Source organism: Lonchura striata, chromosome 1 (genome assembly GCF_050655825.1).
Source record: "Lonchura striata isolate lonStrDom1 chromosome 1, ASM5065582v1, whole genome shotgun sequence".
Classification (NCBI taxonomy): Eukaryota; Metazoa; Chordata; class Aves; order Passeriformes; family Estrildidae; genus Lonchura; species Lonchura striata.
Genome location: NC_140703.1, coordinates 99,229,354 through 99,255,644, shown reverse-complemented (window position 1 = coordinate 99,255,644; position 26,291 = coordinate 99,229,354). Strand labels below are relative to the sequence as shown.

Here is a 26,291-nt window from a genome sequence, read left to right as displayed (position 1 = left end):
ATGATAGATCTTAGTGCAGCCTAGAGTGGGGCCAGGAAGGATGCACCACCACAGTACCACTTATGGCAATCTCTGGTAAGATAGTCTGGGCAAACACTGCTTTCAAATCAACATTGAGGAGTGTTGACTCTCCCTCTTGATATGCTTCAATGGAGTTTTGATAAGTTTGGTGAAATTATCAGAACAACCTCAGAAAATGTTACCTGTCATTATGTCCATCTAAGGTAACCACAGATATTGTTCTATAGCATCTACCACTTCTTTTATGGCATCTGGAACTAAAGCTACTTTAATGAAAAATATTTTCAAAATCTGGAGTTCCTAGTGGTTATGTCGTTATTAAGAATTCCTTCCTAACTGTTAATTGATAATCACTGTTAGTACTGGAATTAACAAAAGTTGTTGAAAAGTCTGTTGCATGATGTCTCTACAATCCTGTACATCAACTACATCCCCTAATCTCAGGGGAGAGGGGAAATGCTTCACTGATTGTGCCTCCTGTTCTCACAGCTCCCAACCCACCCACCATTCGAGAAGAGCTCTGTACAGCCTCCTATGATACCATTACTGTGCACTGGACATCAGATGATGAGTTCAGTGTGGTTTCTTATGAGCTGCAGTACACCATCTTCACTGGACAAGCCAACGTTGTTAGTGAGTATAAACCTTCTCTTTTCTTGCTCCCTTATGGTTTCTGTGAAAACCAAGTGTCTTTAAAGATGAATAGACTCATGTCAAGGACAAAAGAAAAAATTATTTTCTAGAAAGATTTAAAGCCAAAATTTTCAATCCAAACCAATAATGATTTTAAAAGATATTCCAAGTCCCTTTTTGCAGATGTAGCAAGTTCAAAGACCTCAGTTCTATTCTCTGCACTAGTCAGGCAGTGTGCACATGGGAGCCTGTATTGAACTGGTCATTAGCTAGGACTGCAGCCCCATTGTCATTTATATAAATTTGATATCTGGACCTTTGTCTGAAATACGGATTAAGTTCTTCCCTCTGATTTTTATTGTCTTCAAGGCTACAAATCATAGGTCTCAGCAAACTACAGGCTAAGTCCGAAAACATCAGTGGACAACAATTTCTAAGTTAACTTGGTTTTACTTAAAATGGGATTAACAAACATTTTCTATTTTGTAGTATAACATATTTTTTATGAGTACACTCTATGTTTTGAGTCTGTGACTTTCTTTAATGGCCGAATTTACTTAATTAGATTTTAGATTGCTTTATTGTTAAATAACTACTCCTCACAGAAAAAAAAAATATATATTGTATAATCTTTGGTAAGGAAGTCAGCATTTCTGGATTCAGTGTTCTGCAATAATTGGGGTCATTGACTATGAATTTGGAGAAGTCATTCACCTTCTTCCTGGTCACTGTATATTTAATAGGAATACCACTAGCTGACACATACTTGTTTTATTAAACAAGGATTCTGAAATGAGCCAAATCAATCAAAATGTGGATTTTGTTGAAGTCAACACATATTTAGATAGGGAACTCATCGCCATGGGGGTTTGGTGTGTTTTTGAGTTCAAGAGGTGCCTGGACAGATTGTGGAAGAAAAATACACTAAGAGCAATGAAGTGCAGTGAAGTTGCGCTGAAAGTCCCAGAGCTGTTGATGCCTGGGAGAACAAGGTGAGAAATGATCCGTGTGTGCTTTCCCTGTTCCTTGAAACCTTTGTACACCCCCATCTTTCCCCACCATCAAATACCCTGGCCATGCACTGAGCTAGATAGGCTTAGTTGTGTAGTTGTGAGACAGGGCAGAAATGTTTTGCTTCTTGCAAAATTATTTTGTAAGAAGAAAATTTGGTGTGATACGTTGATGAAAGTCAGGCTGTGGGCATGTTTACATGCTTTATGTCAGTGGAAAAATGGTATGGTCTATACCAAGTTTGAGTACTGAGCCAAACTCTCCCACTGACTCCTCTGTTACTGTGCGCACCTCAACTTCTCCAACAATGAGAAGGAGTTTATTTTCCAAGCCATCTGAAAGGACATCTGAAGATTTATGTGCTGGCACCTTAGTAGATTATTTTAAGTAGCATACTGTGAATATATTATAGTATTCAGGACTGACTGAAAAAAGAAGACAGATTATTGAAAATTTGATGAATGTTTTGTCAAAACCTCCATTTAGTATTTCCCTTAAGATTCTGATTTTGAAGAATACACTGCAAAATTTAGAGCTGTTGGAAAGACCAAATAAACTTCAACACATGCTTTCTACATCTGAGCAAGCTGGATAAAAAAAATGTTTAATAGTAATTTTTCAAAAATTAAATCAAGTAGATTAGGAAGGAAAGCCTTCCCTGATTAATCGCTACAAAGCAGAGATGACAATGATAAGCCAGTGTTGCTGTTTTAGTCCATTTTTATCTATGGCTTTATGCTGTGCAAGTCAATTTTTGGCATTATGTATGAATATGGCAGCAATAAAGGTGCGCCATTTCCACAGCCTTGGGATGTGGGATTTTACTCCATGCTTACTAGTGAATAAATAACAAGGTTATTTCTATTTTAGGCTGTAGTGTAGGTTTCCCATGTGGAGGTGAAAGCTTTGATCTGAAAAACATATAAATAAGTCTGCTTTCAGGGATGCAATGTAATTTTCAAGCATAGCATTAAGTGCTCAGTATGCAGATTGAACATTCATATTATCATCTTGCAAAAATATGTAATTAAAACTTTGAAGAGAAAACAAATTAACACTGTAAGAAATTTTGTTTACAAAATGCTCTGAAGACCTTAAATGAAAGTAGAAAGAAATGAAAGAATGGCACTTTTCTTTTGGTGTTCTTTTGTTTTGTTTTGTTTTTGTTTTGTTTTGTTTTGTTTTGTTTTCTTTGGATTTTTGTTGTGGGTTTTTTTTAACAGAGCCAGTTCTTATGCATATATCCTGGTTTAATTAAAAGATATAGTGTTAACCCAAATTAAATACGTGCATGTGTAAGTATATGTGAAAGGCCTTTCTAAATATTGTAAAGCCTTTTTTAAAAATACCATTATTTAATATAAACTTGAACCCCTCCAGTGGTGATCTTCCCATCAACATGTTACAAATCTGCCTGGGCTTCTAAAATATGAGACTCTCCTAGGTCATTCCAAATTACACTGGTATTGGAGATTTACCCACTAACATCATAGAATTATGGGACCACTTAAGTTGGAAAAGACCTCTAAGATCATTGAGTCCATCCATTAACTTAACACTGCCACATCCACCACTAAAACGTGGCCCTAAATGTCATATCCACATGGCTTTTGAATCCCTCCAGGAATGGTGACGCCACCACTTCCCTGGACAGTCTGTTCCAATGCTTGACCAGCCTTTCCATTAGGAAATTTTTCCTAATATCCAATCTAAACCTCCCCTGGTACAGCTTGAGACCGTTCCTTCTTGCTCTGCAATCCCATCCTCAGAACACTGCCTAGATGTTTATTGTCTTTGTTGCATTCTATTCTTGATCCTGCAGAAGGATTTAACACCACGCCTGTTACAAATACCCTTCCAAGGCTGCTCATAGAATATCACAGTGCACCTTGGTAGTGCTGTTGAACACAGAGAGCTGCTCTCACTCCAAGTGGCATTAACAGGTGCTGCACTGCAGCCTTCAAGTTTTGATTAACTGAAGATAGATTTGTGTTTTGGTTGTTTTAGACTTTGGGTTAGCAAAAATTATGCATGCTGTTGCACATAGCTGTATTTTTATTTCTCTGTCCCATCCCAAAATTTTCCATTGGTATTGTGTGTTGCACCTAGCAGATAATGTAAACAGGCTCATAGATTGACTTCAGTTCCATGTTTTTTTAGCTATGAATTAGTCACCAGGGAGTAGCTCAAGTACTGCATTAAACCAACAAGCTTTTTCCCTCGAGACAATAGGAATCACTTTGCATACATACCCACCTACCGTGCTAATGGAGGCTGTTATTTTGGAATCTGTTTCTTAAACCACATAGCCAGCCTGACTGCACTTTCCACTCACAGTACATTTCCCCCACCAGAGGCATATATCATCCAGAGATTGCTAAGAATTCAGTAACAAAAATAAGCAATACTATGTTTTTTTAGTATATTTTCTATCCAACATAATCAGCTATATTCTTTTTTATTAACTGAAAAATTGGAAAGTTAACATTTGATGGCCAAGGTCCAAATAGAGTATTTCATTTGAATTCTATTGCATACAGGAAAGATTATTTCCAAATGTGGCCAAACTTCTTGGCTATTGAATGCTTGGCAGACCTGCTCTGTGCGTAAGAGAAATAGGGAACTTTAGATTAAGTAGGCTTTTACTAAAGCAGTTGTTCTCAGAGTTATACCATTTGTACATTTGCATTTCTGAGAGGCAGCTAATCACCTGCAATCTGAATACCGTAAAAGCTTTTAAAATTACTTTGTCACGAGCTAACTAACATGCATTATAATTCCATTACCCCGTTTCAATTGATTTTGAAGTATTCGTTGAGTATGCCAGTTTTTAACATCATGGATTTGTTATAGTGTTCTTAAGGATGGTTAATTTTTTCTCTAGCTCTGATAGAAGATTCTTCAGGAAAAATACATCTCTCCCTTCTTGATAAAAAGCAGTAAATCATTCTCTCTTACCTGGTAAAAGAAATCAGGGATAATTAGGTATACAGTCAAATTTCTAAAAAATCACTATGTGAAGGTTACAGTGTACTACTGTCAGAACCTTTTCACTGTTATAGGACTTATCTTCCTTTGAGAGAGGTTAAAAGTTTTTGGAAGGACCTAAGACAATTAAGAGCCCAAGCTTCCATGAAAAATAGTTAATTTATGATTCACCAAATAATTTTTAATATTCTAGATTTGTGGAAGTTTTATTTTAATAAAAAAAGATTCTTTACAGTCTTCAGATTTCTACTAGAGATTTTAGTGAGAATTTTTAATAGCATGAAAGCAAATTTGGAATAAAACCAGAAAACTTCTGCATCTTTAAAAGTATAAAAAGAGTGTATTTCTTAAAAAAATTCAATGCATTTTTCAGAAATCCTGCATTTTTTTTTCAGATGGGAATGAAGAGTGGGGGTGGAGAGCTATCTATTACTTTCACCTACCTTATTTGCTCTACCAATTTGAATTGGTAATAATTTATTTAAATAAAACATTTTACAATAATTAAAATACTCAAGAGATTAAATGACCTTACCATGACTTTTGTTCTCCTTTTCCAGTTTTCAAGAAAATATATTTTATTAAAATCTATTAGTGTAAATTTTAGGAAGATTTACACCTTGGGATTTTTCCCATCTGTTTTTTAAAGTGCATTAACAGCCAACACCAGGGAAATAGCTTTACAAATTATTACCTCCAGACTCTGAGAAACTTGTTTTGAAAACTAACACATCCTGTATGGACATCACTGTGCTCACTGCACCATTCCAGGATGTAATTTAAATTCTCTACATTTTTGTAGGCTACAGTTTTAAAATACATTGTTTTACCATCTGCATAACCCTGTAAAAAGCCCTGGGTTTTTGAAACAAGAAACCTGAATGCAGCCTGGATTAGGAGTGGGTACAAAAGGAGACCCTTGGCTCCTGCTGTTGCACCAGTGAGATGTGTACTTTTCCACTTCACCTGCTGCCACCGGCAGGGAACTGAGAGGGCAAACACTTCCCCTGGATGCCAGTGTGATCCAGCTGCTCGTTCATTTCCCTGAACTTCCTTAAACATATTCTTTTGTGTTCAGAGAAGAAAGGCTGTCCTGACAGGGCATGACTGGAGACAAATTCCTTTGATGCAGTGACAAATTATTCTTTCATACGTAAATGCTTAACTTGGCTGCCACAAGTAACTATTCTCCCTTTTGAAGGAGTTTGGACTTGTAGTTTGGCAGCATCAATACTTCATTCCCAGGATTTTTGAATCAAAGTACAGTTTAAAGCCTGTTATCAAAGAGCTTACAGTCAGAAAGCACAAGAACGTATCATGGAGCCCTTTGGTGCATAGGTAAGAGCTGAGCTGTTTAAGACAACAAGGTTTCTTGAGCAAAGTAACCAGGTCAGTCACTGCACATCCAGCATTTATTGCACATCACTAGTCTGGGATGCCTCAGAGTGGAAGGACAAGGAAAAGAAACCTAAGATGTATTCTGTTATTAAAGATAATAGAGTTTTCCTCTAGAACATGAGTCAGGTCAAACAGGAGGTTTCTGGCTCTCTCTATTGACTGTACGAAGTGTTTAGGGTAGGTAAAGCCTTCAGTGATGATTGCGTGGGTATAAATCCACATACCCAATGAGGAGACTCATAGCAATGCACCAATACCTTTACTGTCCTTTATATACTCATTTGGATCAAAGTTTTATGCTTTATTAAGGAGCAGTCAGCTTCTGGAGAATATTGTAAAAAGTGTAATGAAAGTCTTAAAAATGTGCCCATTAGAGAGTTGTAGTGAATAACACAAAACTAGTTTTTGGATGAGATAGCAAAAATCTGGGCATTTCTGTGTCTGCATAATGGTCAGTTTATATATAGCTTATATATATCACAGAATTGTTTTCAAAGTGTGGTTGTGGTTGGAGAAGACACTACTAGGATCACTGTCTGTATCCATCCCTCTTATTGTCATATGGTACTTGGTATCCCATCAGAGGCATCTTAGTTAAAGACTCCTAGATCATATAGAATTCCTTTTAAATCCAGTGCTTAATTTTTTTCTTATTTATGAAAGATAATAATATATTTAATTTAATTAATAATTTAATTTCTTTTGCAATAGCACCTATGAGTCCAGTAAGGGATGGTCTCAATGCAAAATGTATGTGGCAGTTCAGATACAGAAGTGTGCAATTAATGTCTGTGGCAAACTGGGAAAAGATGTGATTTCCTCTGAGTAGTCAATGAAATATTTTATGTCAGGAAGCTGCTTCCTTTATTTTCTTTCTTCCTCATAGGAAACCCATTCATACACAGCCTAAAAAAATAAATATAATTTGGTGTGTATGGCTCAGTGAGAGAAGACATGGACGGATGTTGCTTTAAGCAGTTCACTACAAGTTACAAGTGCTGGGCACAGTTGGGGTTACCACGGGGTATAAAGTAGGGTTCTTTTTCTTTGCTTGAAAGGCAGATAATTGTTCTATACAATCGTATATGTATATGTATATGTATATGTATATGTGTATATATGTATATATATCTATGTATATATGTGTGTATATATATATATATCCTACAGATAGGTGACTCATCTCACATCATTTTAGATACCTGAAATTTGATATCTCACCTATGCTGATCACCTAGGCTTCCTCTGTGGACAAGAAAAGACAGGCATTTGTGGTTGGTAGGATGTTCACAACTGGGGAAGGGAAAAAAACTACTTACTGATTTCTGCCTTTCCTCACAATACAGAAAAATAGGTTAGGCATTGTAGTTCTTCATTAGGTGGCAAGATAGTATGACTCCAATGTGAAACTGAATGGCTAAGTGAAACTGTGTCACAGTTGCCCATTTGCACAGCAGGATGAATCTCTGTTCTGTCTACTTCTCAAAAATGTTTTGCAATGCAAGAGAATTTTGAGATATGAGCTTGATAATACTAAGATAGAAATTTGGAATTGAAATTCTGTTACTAATGATCTTTTGTTATGAAAAGCACATATCACATTAGGAAGGAATCTTGCAGTATGACCATGAATTGTCTATGAGTCTGCAAACCTGTATCACAGATCTGTTTCTTTCAAGTTTTGCAACCAGTAGCCTTTAAATTTTATTTTACATAAAGTTTTCATATTGTCTGATATGCAGAGCTGAATTACTTCTGAGTTCTAAAAGATTGTTTTCATGAGTGGTTTGCTGGTAGAACATTAGTTAAAAGCTGAAAGCTGTCTGTAAATAGCAACAGCATCCATAATGTGTCAGAGGCCAAGAAGTCTGTCAGCCTTTCTCTGTTACATTTTCCAGCCTTACATATATACACACATGTATAAACTTCCACTTGCATCTATCTGTTTCTGGCTGTAAAACCATATAAAATGTTGTGAATACATATACTCTTCATAAATGTTAATTTTTTTCTTTATGTAAACATCTACAATAAGAGGCTGGGGAATCCATTAGACCAGGAGCTGTTCCAAACATACAGTGATGGAACTGTATGTATGGGTGATTGACTGCCATTGCGTTTATATCACAGTAGGAAAAACTTAGGAAGATTAAAAAGTTCATTTTAATAGGGTATTTTCCTGTGTTGTTTATTATATTGGTACTGCCTTATTTTCCTTACTTTCTGTGTGTTATACTTCTGTGGTAAGCATCAAATGTAAACCAAATATAATCCAAAAGGGTTTATAAATGGAATATTTTCCAGTTCTTTCCCAGCTGGCATCTCAGCATGAGGACATAAATCAAAAAGCTGCATCCATTAAATTTACTGGCTTAGATTACTTTCTGGCAAAGTCTGAAGTTCAAGAGCCAAAGTTTTCTCTGAAGCTCATGCTCTACCCTGTTTGGCCTCCCATGATTTGCTTCGGGTTCTGAAGAATGCATACCTGGGGACTGTCAGCAAAGGTGCCTCCCCAGCCCTCCTGGCTTTACTGCTCATGTTCGTTTTCTGAGATTTAAACTGAATTCATTAATCCAAACAGTAGATTGATGGGATCTCCATAATCCTCCAGTTCTTAAGCAATAAAGAATGCCTTGTGCTAGGATGTGAAAACTCTCAGACTACTAGTGTCTCCACTGAGCTATTTCTTAAATACCCACATTTTATGGTTCACTTCACATTGCAAGAATTTAAAAGGTACCTTGGCTGCAGGTTGATAAAATGAATTAGTGGTTCAGTAAATGTAACAACACTTTAAAAGGTACAGAAGCAAAGTTCATATTGATCGTTGGGTGCCTGGTAATGCTCTAAATGTCCCTCTGTTACAAAGTGTTTCATGTGCTATGACTGATCTGCTCTGTTCAACATTGCAGGTTTATGCAACTCAGCCGACAGCTGGATGATTGTTCCTAATATCAAACAAAACCACTACACGGTGCACGGGTTACAGAGTGGCACGAAGTACATCTTCATTGTCAAGGCCATTAACCAGGCTGGCAGCCGCAGCAGTGAGCCTGGCAAGCTCAAGACAAACAGTGAGTAACACGGGATCAGGATGCACAGAGTTCTCTCCTCTCCAGCCTTCCTTTTTCAGGCTGATCTTTGGAAATTACAAAAGGACAGAGAAGTTCAATTCTTTTAAAGTGCTTTCCAAAATGAGACCCAACTATTTAACATAATTCAAGATTGCCTTGGTCTCCTGTAACGCAGAAAATATGTTGGGGTTTTTTGGTTTTTTTTTTGAGATATGTATCTGTAGTTTGGTCACTGAAAATATCACATAGGAACAAAGTCATCATATGTGAAATGGTTAAAAACTTTTTCGTGGTTTTTGTTTTAATACCCTCTCTATTCATTTTCCTCTACAAAGCAAAAATTTTTCTTATGTTTGTGTAGTGTTTGTAAGATAATTGCTAGTCTAATTTTATCCTCCAAAATTATCTCTTTTTTAGGACATTGAAAGCTTCTTAGCTTCAACCCCCTCATTTTTTTATGGACTTCAGCAAGGTGATAGACTAGTCAGAGATCCCACTTCAAAAAAACAGTGGTTACTCCAATTATTAGCAGATGTAGAATAGCAATTTTAAGTCTAGTTTTCAGCTGTTTTTTCCTCCTGCCCAAACTAATCCTTCAGTCAGAATAGTCATCATGGGCAGTTCTGAGGGCTGGAAAGAAAACACTGGCATTTGTGCATCTTCTGAAACCTGCTTATTGTAGGGGAGGGTGCTTGAAGAGGGCTGGTGAATGGTGCAAGAAGGGGTCTGAAGAGAATGGCATGTACACCTTTCTGATTCCCTCCTGTTTGCTATTAACCTGTGTGATGTGACCAGACACAATTTAGTACAGAGAGATGTCCTTCAGATACTGCTCCAGCACACAAAGGGTACTAAGCAGTCAGAAAGGCAGGCAGGAGGTAATGTTACTGATGTTAGGTAGTAAGAAATGGTCCCAAAATTACTTTGCAATGGGTTTATTCTATGTTTGGTCATAATATGTAGCTAAACGCACATTGCAAAAGTAGACAATCCTGAACAGTCTGCATCTTATTTTAAGTACATGTGCCAGTGCCTCACACAGGCTTCATGAGATATCTAATTTAAATTTTCTGTGCATGCCATTGAATCTTCTGATTACATGTGTTTCCCCTTGGTATGAAAGACAGTAAGAAGAGAAAAGTACTTTGCCGGACCATTTGTGGAGTTGTACTTTTCTAGTTGTCTCTTGGTGGAGGCAAATGACACAATGAGCAAGCCTGTCAGAATTGTGGGGGGCTTTACATATCTACAAGGTTTGGTTTACCAAAAAGCTTCCTGTTATTGTCTACAAACCTTGTGCTACAGCCAAAGATACTTGCCAAGAGCAACAGCCTGAGTAATGTTATTGCACCATATTATTTGGACCAAGTTACAGTTCACTTCCTTTTTTTTAATGCACAGTATCCAGCACCACATGGGCATCCTTCCAAAGCAATCCTGAATTGTTGACTGTGCTTGTTACAAATAAAGCTGTCAGTGAACAAAGAGACAAGTCTAGTTCTTCTTATTTTCAAACTCATTTTGTGGGATTTGAAAACATACTTTTTGTAGGAATGATGAAGATGTTATTATGGAACTTTACCCCTAGAGAATTAATAGAACACAAGTTATTCTAAATCTAATATGCTGTGAAAAAAGCAACCCTCAGACCTTTATTAGCATGTATATTGGTTTCAATTACATGCAAGAATTAGAGTATTCTGGTTACCTCTAGGTCAGAGATAATGGACATGATGATTATGCAGGGTTCTTTTCAGGGATTATCGACACGGGGAAGTTAGTGCACAATGAAGTTGACAGTAAACTGACAATGCAATAGAAACTAGCTATTGCAGGGAGAAGAATGGGTTAGTCTGTCTCAAGAATGCTTGAGAGGAGGAAATTAATATGGTTATGTAATCTTGTGAGCTTCTTAAAGGCTTGCTAATCCATTCTCCGTTTAAAAATCAAAGCCAAACCGTTCTTCTGTTGCCTTTGTCTCTGCATCTCTAGGTCAGCCATTTAAACTGGACCCCAAATCTGCTCATAGAAAACTGAAAGTGTCTCATGATAACTTGACAGTGGAACGAGATGAAACATCATCCAAAAAAAGTCACACACCAGAGCGATTCACGAGCCAAGGGAGCTACGGAGTAGCTGGCAACGTGTTCATCGACAGCGGGCGGCATTACTGGGAAGTGGTGATAAGCGGGAGCACATGGTATGTAGATAAAAATATATGTGAAAAGAATCACTAGTTCCCACCACACAGGTGCTGGCACAGTTTCTCTGACAGAGACCGGTAGCATAGACATCAGGAGCAGTAGAAGAGCAGGCCAAGCACGTATTTTCAAATAGTTTGTCAGATGAGCTTCCCAGTCTCTAGCACTTTTGGACTCCAGGAATAAATCTGTCAGATTATGCATCTTTGTATTTTGCAGCCTTCATGGGACTTTTACTCCACAGCTGTGGTTGGTTGTTTTTTTGAACCCACATACAGTATGTATTAAGATTTTTTTTAATTGGAGGGACCAAAAACTTTCCTGTTGGTTACACAGAGATAGCTTTGTAAATGTGATCACTTCTCTACTAAACATTGAAGATTTTCTGTCCTTCACTATGAAAAAAATAAATAAAACTGAGGAAAACTTGATAATCCAGTTTAACAGGGGCAGAGGTCAGATTTGCTTTTGGGAAGGGTTCATGAAGCAGCACAGCTATAGGTCTGTGCCCCAGGGAATGAGGCAAGGGGCAGGAAACAGAAGACTGCTTTCCTTCACTTCTGAATGATCCTCTGTGTCATACAGGGGTGTATTTCAGAGGGTCTTTAGTCAATGGGAGAGATGTTATCCTTTGGTATTCAAAGACATGATGAAAGTTAATGGAGTGGAAAAATCAATGGGGTCTTCAGGTATTTCCCACTGTCTCAAAGAAGTAAAATGCTGTTTGTCTGTGCCAGTGCTAAGGAATATGGAAAAAAAACTTATGGCACATTAATCTCTGTAGGCTGAATGTCCAACAAATACTGCAGTGTTTCTAGAATGTGAGGAAGTTTTACATTTCTGTTATATATGACAAATCAGTTATTTTTCCTCAGTATCCTTTAATGAGAGTATTTTCAGAATCCTTCTGCCCTGCACATCTTGCCATAAATTATGGTTTGCAGAGCAAATGTCTTCACCTACAGTTGCTTAACTTGGCCTGAAACCCAGTCTCTAAAATGTTCATTTGAATCTGAAAACCACACCAACATCTGGCAAAACATATTTGAAAATGGCAAAATGGGAGGGTGGGGGGAGAGATGTTTAATTTGTCCTTTGATGTTTACTCCTGCATTCCTTCTTCAGGGCCATGTATTAAAGGAGCAAGAAGAGATCAGATTAGCTGACAGATAGCAGTGTATTTTAAAATCAACAAATTCCTCTGTATTCATCTGTTGGAAATGGAAATTTGAGGTCCAGTGATTTAAATTCTGAGTTGCTAAGTACTCACCAATCTTCCTTTTCAATACCAGAGGCAAGACCTCAAAAAAATTGCCATAGCTGCCAAACTAGAAATAACACTATGCGTTTCCCTGACCTCTGAACCCAAAAGAGAGACAGAGAAAAGCAGTAATTAAGCCTGTGCAGATGTTGTGGTGAAACGTCATTTAATTAGAGCTTAACTCACAGCAGTAAGAGGCAGGAGCATTCCAGCGAGTCCTCTGGGCTAACATTTGACTTCACTGAGAGACAAAATGGCAGGAAGCATTTGCTTCCTTGAGATGTGCTTTTGTTTTGCAGGTATGCTATTGGTATTTCCTACAAATCAGCACCGAAGCACGAGTGGATTGGAAAGAATTCTGCCTCCTGGGTGCTTTGTCGCTGCAATAACACGTGGGTGGTGCGGCACAACAGCAAAGAAATCCCCATCGAGCCCGCGCCGCACCTCCGGCGGGTCGGGATTTTGCTGGACTACGACAACGGTTCCCTTGCCTTTTATGATGCTTTGAACTCCCTACACCTTTACACTTTTGACATTACATTTGGCCAGCCAGTGTGCCCCACGTTCACGGTGTGGAATAAATGTTTGACCATTATAACTGGCTTGCCTATCCCTGACCACCTAGATTCCTCCGAGCAGCTCGCGTGAGTGCTAAAAGCCAAAAGGTAGGACAGCACATCTTCCCAGGGCAGCCAGGCGGGGCCACCAGGAGCTTACCCAGAGCTGGCAGATCCATGTGGCATCCCAGACAATGCTGCCAAATCTGGGCAAAACTGACAAGGAGAGAAAATATTTTCCTGTGTATATTTTGTACTGAAGGACAAGAAGTGGCTTTAATAATATCTTAGAACTTTTTTTTTTCAGTTGGTTTTGTTTGGTTGGTTTTGTATTCATCTCTTACAGGAAGATTTGTAAATTATTTATAAAAGTGAAAAAAAAAAAAGAGAAAAGTGAAAGCCTAGTATGGACATCTGGGATATGACTTCTTGTTTTTAGGGGGAGGGGTTTTTTTGCACATTGGTGGTCCTGTTAATTAAAGTTTCATTAGCCTTTTGAATAATTTTATTTTACAGTGGATAATATAAGAAAATTGGAAAGATGAAAACTGCATAGTGGACAAGTCAGTATACTGCAGGTTTTACTTGTACCAACATTACTGGTCTCATTACCAGCCTTGTTGAGTGCGAGCGCTTTCAATTTCTACTCTGCACATGGGAGTGTGCAGACCAAAAGAACAAAAATAAGCAATCGAGGAAGTGGAGCTCATCACCACAGCAAAAGAATAAAGTTTAATTTACTTCTGTTCACAGGGCAATGCTCTCTCAGTTCATAAAAAACATGTGGAGTATCTCCTAGAAATGTGAGTGGATAAATCATCTGGTGATTTTTTTTTTATTGATGGCAATAGTCCCATCTATCAGTGCTTCATTTTCATCTTTGGGAAACATTATAGAATCATTGAAGATGTGGAAGATCGATACCATCTCTGAGAACCTGCAAGCACTGGAGGAGAACAGCTAATCCAAGGTCTGACTGTAGACTAATTTGATAAAGCACAGCATCATTTAAGGATTGATTGTAATAGAATATGTCACAGTTCTGATGGTAGACATGTGAATGCTTATTGCTGATTTTACAAGGTTCAACATAGCAAGCCCAGCCAACAACTCGGAAGTGAGACATGCGCCACTTTACCATTGGTTTTAAATTAAATACAAATGTTTCATTGTCATACACTGTGTAGTGTCTATAACAAAGCAAGGAAATCTGTTTTGCATGTGCTGTATGGAGAAACACTGCAGCTGGAGTTTGCTCATAGTAATCATTGTCCCAGGTTGTTTGGGAAAGTACAGTTCACTTTGCAAATGAAAAGTAAAGAGTAAGATTTCAGCAGCAGTAGAAATCTGCATAGGGAGACCCTATGTTCATCCTGGTGTTGGTAGAAGAGCTTCAGTGAAGGCAATAGAGGTTCTACGTACTTTATCTCAGAGCTGAATCAGCTGCATTTTTTTTCTCTTTCCCTTTACAAATAAAAGCTTTTTGTAATTATTGCAATGCTTATGTATAAAGGAACATTTTGGGAGATGGTTGAGGCATATGGCAACTTTAAAATAATGGTTTTCCTACAGTATTTTGTTATTACTATGCAAGTGGTGAATATCTGCCTGTATAGAAAAAAGATAAATTGAATATCAGCTTTAAAGATTTGCTCGGTAATTTATAACCATGCTTTAGGTGTCTTTTGAAAAAGATGCCTTAATGCACTTTGTTCAGTAATGGGTCCAAAATAAAATGGTCGCAAGCTCAGTTTCAGATTTTTTAAATACTGATTCTCCAGGTGTAAAGCTCTACTACAGTTTGCCTTATGATTATATCAAAAATTTATGAACAAGATGAGGAGAATATGTACATGCCTGTTTGGTTTTTTTAATAGAGAATAAATGCCTTTCCATGTTTCTTTGATTTCCCTTTACATGCCTGGCTAACTGCTGAAATAAATGGAGAAAAATCTGGCAGTTCACTGCTGATACCATGGCTTTCAGCTGGGCAACATCCCATAGTTCACAGGTAGGAGCCACTGATCTTTCCCAAGTAGACATAAAAAGGCATAGTGTACATACAGTGAACCTCAGTGTTTATCATAGTGTCATTAATAATCAATAAATGTATACCTTCAAAAATGAAAAAGTAAATCAGTCCCCAAGCATTACATTTTAAAACTGAGTACAATGTTACTTGTACAATCTGATATACAATGCCCAGATGATCTGGCCTAGGATGTTTGGGAGCTAGCTGAGATTGTATGAAAATTTTGAAAATGAGTTGACAGACGTCTGGTGCAAAGCAGTGATAAAAGGATGCATGAAGAAAGGACTTTTATTCTAGGGTTATTGCCAAGTTTCTGCCTAAAAGTAAAGAGTGAATTACCAAAGTACATGTAGCAAGGTTGTGTATCTTTTCTTTTGCAAGAAATATTAGATCTAGAAGCTGATTTCAGTAGTGGATAAACTGAAAACTCTGCTCAGTGTTTGGTTATACAGTGTTGGCAGAGATGGAGCTGCATGGAAATAGTACCATGAATTTGGAGAGGTCCCAAATGATTTCATATATTTTCATTGTGAAGATAGAGCATGAGTCTAAAGACAGATTGTGGTTTTGGCCAATAGAAAAAGGATGGCATTTTATCTACAGACCTTGTATCATCTTTATTATGACGAAGAATATTTCATCTGGAGCTAAGCCACATTTCTCTGATGTCCTATTAACTCAGTCAGTGCTCTGTGTGCATATGTGTTTGTGTATATATGTACACATATGTATGGGTATACACACACCAGCATATGCACAAATATAGTGCGTCATTTGTGTATACACACACATATGTATATACACATACAAAGTGACAGCAATTAGTCAGGTGTTCCTTTTTTGCTTGTTTCTTAGACAATTTCATATTCTGTATGACAGTGAGGAAGCAAGTTTGCTACAAACAGTATTCTTCTGGACATTTTTTAACAAACAAAATCTGTTTATTTTACAATACTTGATTCAATGCCTGATTAATCAATAAAAACTTCCATTTGAAAATGTAGCTTCTGTGGTCTGTGGCATTTTGCATGGTCCATAATAATGAATTGAAATCTGGGAGAGCAAGTAACCCTTGTATGAAAATAAAATATGGTACTTTAATGTAGCATGCAGTCTTAGATGAGGACTTTTCCCTTTTTTTTTGAAAGTTTTGTGACTAGCAATGAGGTAACATTTTATAATGGTGTGTTTAACAAATGCAGATTTTTGAGGAATAATCTGCTAAGATGCAAGCAATGAAAGTGGTAGATATACCATCGTGTTGGTATAATGAATGTTTCAAAAGTGCGCTTAGAACTCAATTTAGGGTTCAGCAGAATTAGAGCAAATGATAACACAATCTCTTTAGAAGATAGTAGCAGCTCAGAGTAGTGTTGAGCTTGAGGAAATGGAAGGGTGGGGGACTATTTTTCTCTGAGATAAGATTTTCCATGTGTTTGGCTTTTATGTGTTAATGCACACCTAATAGGGAAAAAAATCGTTCTGAAATGGGCTATATGGCATAAATTATTTAGTAGACTGTCTCCAGTCTACTGTATTTTCCCATTGTTGGCTTTCAGAGAGCAATAAAGTTGCTGCTTTTTCTGCCATTAGTTTATTTTTTATGAGTTTTGGGTATCCCAGTTTTCAATTGCTCAACAAAGAGACTCTCAGTTAGCAGAGGGTCCCAAGGGTAGGAAGAATAAAAGTCTCTCAGGTCTGGGTACACTGTGAAAAGCAGGAAATCTGCAAGTACAGGTGAAAACACATTTTTCATTATTTTAGCAAGAGTTGGTCACTAAACACCAGTGTGCATCATCTATTTTAGTCCTGTGTCTTAATTGCAAACACTATATTCTTTACATATTAGAAAATGCAACAGGACACTATTGAGAGCACAAATTAGGATGTCAGCTCATTAACCAGTTCATTTTGAAATTGCCAGCCTTTATAACACCATGCAGGACTGTGAGAGATTCCATTAAAATATTATTGAATAATACAGTAAATATTTCTTTTTAAATTATTTTTATAAAACAGATGTCTATTAGTTAGCAAATTCTGCTTTTAACTGCAGCAGAACAATTTTCAGAAAAGCCCGTGAAACAAAACAAAGCGAGGATTGCAAGTGGCTCTCCTCCGTGGTACCAAAGCTGAGGGTGTTCAATGAGTTGGAAACGCTGTTTTAGTTTGTGGTTGAGGAGTGAAGAGGAGCTGCCCCACGCAGGAGCTGCACACCAGTTCCTCAGACTGCCAGGGCACACCTGGCCTGAAGGCCTTGGGTCAGTGGGGCAGCTTTGGGAAGCTGGTGATAAACAAAAATGTGCACAAGTTGCTTATGGAGTGGTGTGCTGGGAGTTTAACTGTTACACCATTTCTGATGTATTTTCACATACTGCTCTTTGCAATAGTGGAAGTGTGTCTTGAGATAGATGGATGTATTTTACTCCTGTATAATACTTTCCTGTCTTTCAGAGTTGGTTGCCCATATAGAAACAAGCACAATGTTTTTGTCTTCTCCACATTGAGGAAAGTCCTGCTCACTTCCAAATGCTGATGTTGAGCTATTTGTATTTAATGTGCTTTCTGAAATTAAAGAAATCCTCCTTACTTTTAAAGTTTTGATTTAGTATTACATTTTAATGTAAAAAATTAAGAGACTAAAGAGCAATGATGTTAACAATGCTTTCAGTGTGGGCTAGACTCTTACTTTGGACTGTGACGTTTAGGGCATCTGTGTACATAAATCAAATCTCTGTGCCAGAACAGATTAAATTGTCATTCATGTGGGAGTTGAATAGTGCAGGTGCAAGTGTTTTCTTCTGAAGTAGGCTTTTTGAATTAACTCCAGTCTTTGAGTAGAATATTCTGTTTCTTTAGTTTTTAAATTGGTTTTCTGATTGAAGTGCAGGCCCAGTTAATGACACTGTAAATAATACAATCATTCATCATGTTACTAATTTTAGCAAGCCCTGCCATATTATGTGCCTCTGGCAGATCTCTGAACACCTCAGCTGCAATCATAACCTTTACAACCTCACCTCCAACATGAGGACTGAAGCTTAAGATGTTGACCAAGTGTGTAACTTGCTCAGGTGGGATTCATCCTGCTTTGAGTAAGGAGCTCCAGCACAAATCATGATACCAGTTAAGATGAAGGACACATTTATTGCACAAGGGTGATATAGGAAAGATATGGGCTAGAAAACCATCACTCCTGAGGCAGCTCTGGTTTAGAAGCACAACAATATATTAGGAAGTCATGAAATCTTCTACTACAGTGTGATCAACAGTGGCATTATTACTGCTGCCTGAGAGAGGAATGGAGTAGCAAAGGAGGGAGTTCTGGAGCACTTCTGGGAACCACTCAGAGTGACAGGGCAGCTGACAACCTGCCACCACTACCTTCCTTGACACCATGCTGCAGCTCTGCAAAGCAAGCCTACACCAATTTCTCCTTTTGTTCTGGCTCAGCCTCAACCCACATTCCCAAATGACAGGAAAAATAATATTGCAATTCCATATTTGAAATCCTAACCTGAATAAAAGCAGCAGAGCAGGGATGACAGCCCCGAGCCTTGATCCTCCTTTATTCACACAGATTTTTGCATCTGCGTACTTCAAAGGAGATAGTCCTGATTTACACAGAGGTAGGTACAAGCCCATGAATCTTCACTTTCCAAAGAGTCAAACCCAAGTGAAGCAGGAGCCCCTGTGAGAACAGTTCAGGCTCTCCAGTAAATCATGTCTTTGGAGAAAGCACTTTAGCTGCTAGCAAAGCTGCAGTTTCTCATGAGCTGTTTCCCAGGGCCAGCACAGGTGTGTTTTAAAATGTCTGGTTCTTTTAAAATGTATGGCTCAGTAACATTCTTCTTTGGTAAATTGTTCAGGCAATGCTTTGCTGTTTCCTCCAAGTGTGGGAAAAATTCTCTTAGCAGGTGCTGTGTTACTTTTATAAAAATCTTAGATACACAAGTTATGATATAATGCTCTAGCATAAAACTATTGTTCTTGGACTTCCATTTAAAAAGGGATAATAGCTAAAATGTTTAGAAGTCTGCTTCCTTTAACTGACTCAATTTACATAGTTATTTGAATTCATGGAGATATTTCCTCTTAAGGAATAGCACCTAATTTCTTGTTAATACACAAGGACAGGAATTAGGAGTATTCCTGAAAATTATGAAGCCTTATAATAGATTATAATCAAGCCTTTAAAAGGCAGCAAATGGATGCTTTGTGTTTTGTATAGTCATTGAACAGGAAAAAAAAAAAAACAGCTATAGCTGTTTAGAACACTGAAAGGTAACAAATGACAGCTAACTGCTACATGACAGGATGGGAAAGTTTTCATTAGCAAATTTTACTTCACCTTCATTTTTATTTTACTTGGAAAACAGACAATTCCACTTGAAAATATTTCTCTGATATTCTTCTATTCCTTCACCTTTCTTTCTGTTTTCAGTCTCATTTTTAATTTTTCAATATTAGAGATGCAAGATGTGTGTGTTTCAAAAAGTTGGCTTTATTTTTTATTTTCATAAAAATTACCATTTTCAGAATATACACAAGAAATTAAATGAGAAATCAAAATATTAATGCAATATGGCAACTTGAATGTTGAGAATGTTTTTGAAGCATAATTTAAAAAAGGAATGCAGATAAACCTGTCACTCTTCTACAATCACTGATTTATTTGGTTTCATTATTCTGGGCTTAATAGCATTTCTCTCTAATTAAAATAGCACTAGGAGACCTGATTAAGGAGCACAAGCAGAGAGATAGTAGATTATTTTAGGATAACCCTGGAACCAGCTCCCTTTAATAGCAGTAATATATATACTCAATCTCATTAATATAATCTTGGGGTTTTTTGGGGTTTTTTATTATTATTATTAAATTGTGTGTCCTCACTAATAGTAGTTCATAGCCTAGAAGTATGCATCTCTCTTGGGAAGCATAGATTCCAATCCCTTATTCTATTGGGATTCTATTCCCTTATGGAATAACAAAAAGTCTTCCCTGTGGCAGGTGTGAAGGTGGTGCCAACACAGCAAGAACATCTCCCACCAGCAGAGGACTGGTTGATCTATATTTCTGTCATCTTATTTATGCAAGTAGTAGTGATGGCCAGAGGATGAAATAGATTAATCCAGATTTGTAGATATAGGAAGATGTGGAAAGCCTCTTTGTTGAATTAGTAATTACCACCAGTGGCACACACAACCCAGAATTAGAAATTAGCAAATGGAGATTTTTTTCCTTTATACAGTCACATATCCTTTTAATTTTGTCTAGTCACTGTGGCCCCAGTCTCAATTTGTCCATCAGTTTACATCCACAAGCTCCTTAAACTTTTGTTAAAGTTAGAGTTGAAAATGTTGGGGCTTTTTTACATATTAGGTTTTAGTCAAACAAACATTTTTTTAAAACAAACATTGCTGATATAATGTCATCAGGTTATGATAGAGAGTAGAGATGAGAAACAATTTAGAACCCAGAACCCAGAACAGAGTTCAGAATAGAATAATACTGTTTCTCTTCTAACAGTGTAGTCATAGAATTACTACATTGCATATATATTTAGACAAACAGGGTTTATTATTAAGAAAGTGCCCTGAGTTATACTGTAAATTCTAAAATATGTAAAAATTGAGGAAATTAGGATAAACCTTTGAATTACATGCACAAAAAGAGAAGGAAAAGTTATTTATTCACTATCAATAATTCATATTTTCCTACTTCCTTCCATGGGAGGGATTAAATAGGAATGATTTGTCTTTCCATTTTTATGAAGTCACTGCTCCATATTAGTGTTACTTGGAAATCTCTCAGGATGAAGAAATTTCATATGAACAAGCACAGCATTCTCAATAACCTTGAAGTCTGCATAAGCCATTAGCCACTTTTAAGGCTGGCAGTTACTCATCAAGCAATGAATGCTTTCATGTGTATCTCACTCTGCCAGTAGAAACATGTAGCATTAAAAAAAAAAAAAAAAAAGTGATCAATCACTACAAATCTGCTACTTGGTATAGGGAAAAGAAAATATTTTCATGGACCTGTACTTGTGCTGGTTTTCATGCACAGAGAAGCCCTAAATCCTGACAACCTTTTATCTACTTTTGGAATTCAAAAGCTCTCCAAATTATGCTGAAGGTCTGGTTGGTTTATGTGGGTACAATTCACCCCAGTACCCCCACTGTCCCAGTTATTCCCATTTCCCATAAGCATAAGGAGAAGCAAGCTAGCTCCCAAAGGTCTTCATCTCTAATTCTTATCTGACATTTCCTAGGAGCAGAAAAGGTACAGAAATTTTAAGCAGGCTTCTCTGGGATAGAACCTGACCCCACAGAAAGAGAGGCTGAACTGGCTCCAGTAGCAAGGTCCAGCCATTTCTTAAGTAACTTCTCCACATTCTGCCATAATCAGGAAAGGAAAGGGAAATCTGCTTCAGGCCAGGCTATGAGGATGGCACATTTCTGAAGGCATGTCCAAAAGAATCAAAGGGAAAAATTTAACTCGTTCATCCTCATAGGAAGGTCTGCATGAGGAGGATGGATACATTTTTCCATGTTTCCATGGAAGCATGGAAAGCTGCCTCCTTATATGTCAGGTTTGGCAGTGCTTGTGGGCAAGCAGCCCCTCATTTCATTTGAAGAGTGAAAAATCATTTTCCCACAATTTTTCTTCCCATTCTCCTAAAAGTTTGACAAATGGGAAGAAAAAAATGTCAAATTCCAGTGCATGAAGGCTCATGCCACTGACCTTCATTGTCAAAGTGAAGAAAATGCAAAAACTAACAAAGAAAAAAACCCAAAGAAAATACAACAAAACCTTTGTGTGCAAAACTTTTACTTGTTACAACTGACATACCTGACATATTTTTAATCTGATTCTATTAAAACAGTAGCAGATTAATAATATTTTTATGCATTAGCAGAAACACAGTGGAGGATTTATCATGACTGGAACTCTGGCAGTGAAAGAGAGAAATAGAAGTTAAAGGCAGAAAGAACATCCCTGGGAAATACACCTAGGAAAGTAAAGCCAGAAATCATTGCTACCACAGTGCAGTGAGTCAGTAGATGCTCATCTGGAAGACTGCAAAATTCTGGTCTAAAAGAAAGATGATATTCAATAACAGCGGAGCAGATAAAGACTCATCTTAAGGGAAAGCTAAGGAAGAGCTTAGGTAATGAGGGAAGATGTAAATGGGCCAGTGCAGCCATTACTGTCTGAATGGAGATAACAAAGTGGTTATTAGGGATATTACTATCATATTATTAGGGATAGCCCCAGAAAAGGAGAGTCACAGTTCTGAATAAAAGTTAAAATTGGTACAAGAATAAATTCAGTCGGCTCTTTTATGAACAGTTATGTCTATGGAAATCAAGAAGGTTACTTTGTGGGATGGCAAGAGGAATAAAGAAACCTTGCTGATTCGAGATGAAGTTTTGTGTGTGAAATTAATCACACTTCAGTATAAATGAGCAAGTACTAGTCACCTAGGCGTAAGCATGTTTTCTAGGCATCTTCCATAAGGAATGGGAAACAAATAGCACCTGCAAATGTTCATTCTAGATATTCTAGCCACCTAAGTCAGAACAGGGAGACTCTCACTCCATGCCTGAACTTTCACCATTGGTCACAGACAGCTAGAGTGTATTTGGTATCTGTCTTTTAAATAGCTAAAGTCAGATCAAGCAACTACCATTCTATATATTTAGCAAATGGTATATTGACATGTTTATAGTGGTGATTACAGAGTAAATCTATTTCTTTGGATATAATACAAGAATTTATAGACAGCTCCTGTCTTAAAATCCTTACTATGCTGAAGTACGAAGGCAATTTTTCACTGGCCTCAGTGAAGCCTACATTTTGCCTCTTAAATAAGGTGAAATGTTGTAGGTCAAAATCATATTAAATCTCTCTCGTCAAGGAGTGTTCTAGCCACTGAGCTGTGTTTTTTCAAAAGAAGACATTTATAATAATGTTCAGTAAAATGGCCATTCAGGCAGCATCAACGAATAAATAAACTTTTATTTGATTACAAAACAAACTGGCTTGAGATTATATGTACACAGGATCAGTACAATAGAATGCTTGTACAATAAAATAATTGTACACAGGATCAGTACAATAGAATGCTATTCTATTGTACTGATCCTGTGTACAAGTATTTTAGATTCTAAATTTATTTGCTTTCCCAATGGTGAAAAATGCTACACATTAATAGCATTTTGTGGGCCAAATGATTTGGTTGTGTTATGGAACCAAGAGCTCCTCAACAAAACTGTCCTCTGACAGAGAAGTAGTTATCAGTTACAAGTTAAAAGAAATGCATAAAAGGTAACTGAGAAGTGCTGGCTTTTAACATATAAGTTGGATGCTGAGGTCAAAAGTACTTGCTTTTTTATGTTATTTATTTACATCTTCTGCAAAGGAACTGGGGCTGGTTCTCTGAAGGATGACTGGAAAGCATTTTGATATTCACTGTTGATTGTTTTGGATGGTTACCTTCCAGAAAATCTTAATGAGAAGAAAAAAATATTCCGTAGATGGATGTAAATACCCCTTTTTCCAGGGTTTTAACTTAGACTCACCTCCCTATATTGTTTAGGTCACTTTCAGTGGTTTCATTTTACCTATTTCTAAACATCACAAGTATTTAGCTAATGATGCTGTGGTGAGGTATGCTTCATTCTTCAGGTTAATAGAGTGCACAGTTGAAAAAAAACTTCACATGCAAAGTATTGTTAACTGCTTGTTCATAAAAGGAAAGGAAATTACTACTCAGGCTGGAGAAATTTTGAAGTTAAGATTGTTGATGCTCTTCAGGCTGATAGAAAAAGAATTCTGAAATGAAAGGTGAGAGTTTCTGCAGGAAGCACTTTCTGTTGGGGAAAGGATTAATCCACAAAGGTCAAATAAGGACAGCTGTCAGAAAATCACTCAAACTAGGGAAATATTTTGTAAAAGGCGTGACACAGAGGGAGTTAGTGGGGTTAGAGTCATGGTGAAAGGTGATTGAGATAGCCTGGTGTGCTTTGGAGGGACTTTGTGAGGATTTCTGTTCACAGAGAATATGGGAATAGCTTGTGAAACTGCACTAGCCCATACTGCTTAAGGGTCTGAGAGTTGGAAGCAGCATCAGAAAATAATGGAACTGAAATACAAGGCAGAAGAAACTGGGAACAGAAAGCAGCACAATATGGAAAACTTCTGTAAAATGAGTCTTCTTACTGCTGGATTTGTAACATTGATGAGTATTGAAATGGCTTTTAAACTGTAACTTATTTTCACAGGTTGTGGCAACATGATTCATTACTTCTGTTAATTTTAATTATTTGAACAAAAATGTTCCTCCGTTTCTGGTGCCTAAAACTCTATCTGCCTAGAATCTTGATTTATGTGCAAGCCAGGCCTTACATCCTTAGGTATTTCCCATTCTATAGAAGCATGGATTTAGTCCTATCTCCTCATAAAATCTGGGCTCTTCCACCAGCACAGTAAGGAATGTGGAGATATTTTTTCTGTCTCTAGTTGAAACTGCCAAAGTTTTTTGGTAAATGATGTAACTTGATAGGTACTGAGGCCTCTTGGTTTGGGAGCTTGGTGGGCTGATGTGGCAGAAGCAGTGATGGTTTGTCTTTTACATGGAAGCAGGCACTGATCAAGGGATTAAAATTCATGGCACATGGTTTTGTGCTGAGTTGCTGGAATGGAATGTGTCTGAAGGGGGGTGAAGATGTTTGATGCTGGAGGATGAGGAAGTTTTACCAAGGCATTGGTGAGGTGTCACTGTCAAAGAAGTTAGTGAATGTAACCACAGCCACTGTAATTCAAAAGGCATTTGACAAAATCTTTGTAAAGTTATTGTGCTCTGAATGGTGTTAAAATATGGAATTTATGTAAATGTAAATGAATTGATGTTTAGTTATTGGAATAAGATACTACAGATGTATTGTGGGATATATATAAATGAATGTGTAATCTAGATTATTTGAGTTATAAAAGATGGTGCTTTGACCATCTGTCAGTGATTTGCTTTTACCAGGCTAAGGAAATTGTGGATATGAAAAGAAATAACAATTTATTAGCAAGTTTTGGATTGTATGAATGTGTCTTGATTTTCGTAATAAAGAATGTTAACTCTACCTCTTAATTTCTGCTTAAGTAAACCTGTGAATTTCAGTAGTGATTTTATTTTGGGCAGAATAGATCTTAACAAAACCAGGAGTGAAAATTAAACCTTACCTAATCTTAGTTTAAGACAATTGTCAACAGGCAAATAACTGAATCATAGCCTTGCTAAGGAATTCTCATTGAAGGGAGTTCACAGGACATATCCAGCTGGAGGCAGGGGTCCAGAAATTATCGCAGAGCCTTGAGGGAAATAGTGAAGGCTATAGTGAGGAAAAACAATAGAGCACCACTGTGTGAATTTCTGACTTTTTATAATCGAGGATTCCAGCCTCCCTGGCAAAGGGAAAGGAAGGGCTGCCAGTGTCACACCTTCACATTGGACCAAGGAGACTCCCTGACACAAAGCCATTCAGCCCTTCTCAAACAAGCTTTCTCCTCCATGTAATTTCATAGGAACTGAAACAATTCTGAAGCAAAATGATTTTGTGGTGCAGAACTATTGAAGTCAGGGGTAATAACAGCAAAGCTAAATTTGCAAAGGTGGACAGGCAAGGAGAGAACAAAGAGGGATTTTACTGGGATTAATGTGCTGTGGGAAAGATGAGTGAAATGAAGTTCAGAGGATTTTTTTTCTCTCTTATTGAATCAACATAGTTTTGGGATTATCTCTGAGTCATAAATTCTAATTAGCAGTATAAAAAATAACTTTTAACTGAAAGACAGCTTTCCATCACATTCCCAAAGCCTTGCCTCAGAGATACCCATCTAAACTTGCTCAGAACTACTCATCAAGTTCACTCTAGAGGAATCACACCTATTTATTCACCTTTTATTACTGAAAAAAAAGAAAAAATATAAAGTACAAGAGCCAACAGTGATACAGGATTTATAAACTGTACACTTCTCTCCTGGCAGAGGCATGACTTGATGCATACTTAAGTTTTACTTGAATTATCATGCTTTATGATCAGTCAGGCAGTGCCT

The 26,291-nt window shown here is 37.3% G+C and overlaps 1 protein-coding gene across 15 annotated transcripts in view; it reads left to right on the top strand.

Annotated features, from left to right (window-relative positions):
• The window catches only part of MID1 (midline 1), a 236,590-nt gene extending 220,411 nt beyond the window's left edge, over positions 1–16,179 (top strand). For 12 of the 15 annotated variants that reach the window (XM_085584459.1, XM_085584413.1, XM_085584467.1 and 9 more), the window contains 4 exons: positions 511–654; positions 8,964–9,125; positions 11,118–11,325; positions 12,887–16,179. In XM_085584459.1, coding sequence (XP_085440585.1) covers positions 511–654; positions 8,964–9,125; positions 11,118–11,325; positions 12,887–13,235 — 863 coding nt within the window. In that variant the 3' untranslated portion in view covers positions 13,236–16,179. The remainder of the gene's footprint in view (positions 1–510; positions 655–8,963; positions 9,126–11,117; positions 11,326–12,886) is intronic. The other 3 variants (XM_085584500.1, XM_085584489.1, XM_085584445.1) reach the window with 2 other exon arrangements.
• The last annotated feature ends 10,112 nt before the right edge of the window (positions 16,180–26,291 follow it).